Source organism: Haplochromis burtoni, unplaced genomic scaffold (genome assembly GCF_018398535.1).
Source record: "Haplochromis burtoni strain Fernald_Lab_line unplaced genomic scaffold, NCSU_Asbu1 Contig_107, whole genome shotgun sequence".
In the NCBI taxonomy this organism is placed as follows: domain Eukaryota; kingdom Metazoa; phylum Chordata; class Actinopteri; order Cichliformes; family Cichlidae; genus Haplochromis; species Haplochromis burtoni.
In genome coordinates, this window is record NW_024582468.1 from 1,106,265 (window position 1) to 1,109,228 (window position 2,964).

The window sequence follows — 2,964 nt, forward strand, 5'->3', positions numbered from 1 at the left end:
TGCAGCAGAAATATAAAACCCATCTTTAATATTCAGTGGACACAGGTTAGTTACTTTTGCATTGAAAAGGAAGAAAGCTACATTTCCTGTTAGTGTTGTAATAGTGGACTGAAATTTTGTACTTTTAAAGCTTGTTTTTGCATGTTAATATGACTCAAGGAAAGATGTCAAAAAGATGTCAATCAGCAGCTTGAAGTTCTGAGTTACTGTTAGTTTCAACACCATCAACTCCTGATTTCTACACTACTTCCTCTTTTCTGAGTGGTCATGGCCCCTGATGTCTGTGTGACAGTGGAAACACTTACAGGCACCTAGCCCTGCACAAAGCTGCTTACAGTCTCTTTTTAGCGCAATCGGGACAGTAGGGTTTATGCTTGATAAGGGATTTCTTTCCCTGCAATAATTAGGCCACCCACATTCACAGTCATGTGTTTCTAATGGTGACTGAGATTATGGGACCTTCCATTCTGAGGAGATATCATGATTTATAGAAACAAAAAAGTGAAACTATGGTGACGAAACACCAAGTTCAACTCTACCATATACCAATTATATCTTTCAGTGGATTTCAGTTTTCAGGTTCAAGATGTGGATTAAAAAATAAGCCAATAAAGAATATGGCCAGCCCAATATATTTTTGCTCTTTTTATGCTTTAGTTTCACACTGTTTTAGTGTGCATGATTTAAAATCATACAGCTCTGGAAAAAATATGCTAGATGTTTAATTTCACCAGCCAACAGAACATAGGTAACGGTAGGACTGCGTGCAAAAGTTATGTAATTTCCACAGGTGTTTCAAGTTGCAAGAGTACACGGAGAGGGGAGTGCCCACCACAACAGGAATACGATTGGATAGATTATGAGGCGTTTTTGATTGACAGAAAGATGGACCAATGAGATGCCGCTCTGTGCTTGCCCCCCTGTTGGCCGTAGAGGCGACGTTCAAGGGAACATTTGTTCTGGATGGTGAAGCTGTTCTGTCACGTCGGCAGGGTGTAGGTCGTAACATTTTGTTCTTCTCATTAAATCGGATTTAAAGTCGAGCCGAGAGTTTTTCTTTTTCAACCGTGCGCGTAAGAGATCCACCAACGGCTGCAATTAAATCTTCGCACACCGCAGATCTAAAGCTTAATAACGAATTGGAAGTGTTTTAGTGTGGAAGAAAGAGGGCTCGTTGCATTCGTCTGCGGATCCGTGTACGAGTAAGTTATTGCTCTCCAGTGTTTTTAACCTCGCTACAAAGAATTTATTTCTTATGAAGTTACAATTAAAGCGTGTTCTTGTTAAGTACTTACATTTTGTTGAGTTATTTAAAACTACTTAAAGCGACTCATCATCATCATCATCCTCTGTTTAACATGCACTCCTTTTTTTCATTGAAGTTTTTTTGTTTTTCCAATTCCCTGTTCTGCTAACTTTTTCGTTACAACTCTAACCTTACTAATAGCCTAAGCTATCTGATTCTGGTTTTAAATAGAGACGTTTAGTAAACCCTTATCCTGTTTTCCTCTAGCTGATAGCTAATTAGGTGGTGGTTTAGTTTAGCAGCAGGCTGATGTTGGCTAGCTAACTTAGCTGACTACTCCCCCGACATTTTTGCAGCGGCTGTAAAGTTGCACCGCAGGGCTGTAAAGCCGCCAGCAGAATAAACTGGACCCATGCATACGTTTTTAAACGCACAAATTCGCTCCCTGCGCGTTTTAAAACTCTAAACCTATGAATAAGGGTGATGTTTATTTATATAACTCTGTCGGCATTAGAATAAAGCTGTCAAGTATAATGCTAACGCTAGCCCACTATATGTTGGCAGGGCAGCAGAGAAGTCGATTTCAGTGTGCCAGAAACTGTAAATGTTCCAATAAAACTACACTGTCATCAATATGGAGTCTGCTCTTCAGTAAATTATTTACTTTTTAATAGTTATTTTGTTGGCAGCTGATTTAAGAAAAAAAATACTGAGTGGGTCAGTGATGGCACACATTAAAACTGTTGCAGACATGATTTGGAAGCCATGTGACAAAGTAGGGCCACAAATGCATTATGGCGTATCATTATAAAAGTGTACATTTTAAATGTATTTACTGTATACTGTGGGCCTACTGTGAGAAGTTGCAGACTTCTACAGTATTTATATTGTAAAATCTTGGCATAACCCATTTCATTCACATTGGGCATTGTAAGGAGCCCATCATAGTCTTGTGCTGCCTGTTGTAAATGCTCTTTCCTCTCATCTTACAGGTCTGGGCAGCATTATCAAGATCACGGCTGCAGGCCATTTACTGATGGGTACATACTGCGAGGCAACACACCAAGAGAGCTGCAAATTATTCGCGAGAGACGGGAACTGTGAAAGAATGAAGACAAGCTAGAGACTGTTTTCACTGTAAAATCATAAATTGTAGCTTTGTTGGAACAACAGCCATTTTAACCAGCAAATGAGTAGCTGGGCTTAAGTTACTCAGAAAAAAACCCCTTAAAAATAACAAGACTGGTTCAGACTCATCTTTACAAGTGAACATTAAACACACAAACATGAGTGCTGAAGGGTATCAGTACAGAGCACTTTATGATTATAAAAAAGAGAGGGAGGAGGACATTGATCTGCATGTTGGGGATATATTGTTGGTAAGCAAAGGAGAGCTGGTGGCTCTTGGGGTCACCGATGGCCTGGAGCAGCGGCCAGATGAGATTGGCTGGTTGCCAGGCTTTAACGAGACCACTCAGGAAAAAGGGGACTTTCCTGGCACCTATGTAGAGTACATTGGGAAGAAATGGATCTCTCCCCCTACACCCAAGCCAAGGCCCCTGAGACCCTTACCTGTAGCTCCAGCCTCCTCCTTCAAGTCAGAGATGGACTCGGACTCAGAACAAGGTGAGTTTAAACAAGAGCTGTTAAACCATGTTTATTGGTATCAAATTCATGGGTGTTCTCCTTTATCTCAAAGTTCTGAAGGTTTTTTTTTT

General features: G+C 40.5%; 1 protein-coding gene across 1 annotated transcript in view; it reads left to right on the top strand.

Moving 5' to 3' along the window:
• Positions 1–932: 932 nt before the first annotated feature.
• pik3r1 (phosphoinositide-3-kinase, regulatory subunit 1 (alpha)) overlaps positions 933–2,964 on the top strand; it is a 20,460-nt gene continuing 18,428 nt past the window's right edge. The window contains exons 1-2 of the mRNA XM_005929810.3: positions 933–1,202; positions 2,239–2,872. Of these exons, the coding sequence (XP_005929872.1) occupies positions 2,533–2,872 (340 nt within the window). The 5' untranslated portion in view covers positions 933–1,202; positions 2,239–2,532. The remainder of the gene's footprint in view (positions 1,203–2,238; positions 2,873–2,964) is intronic.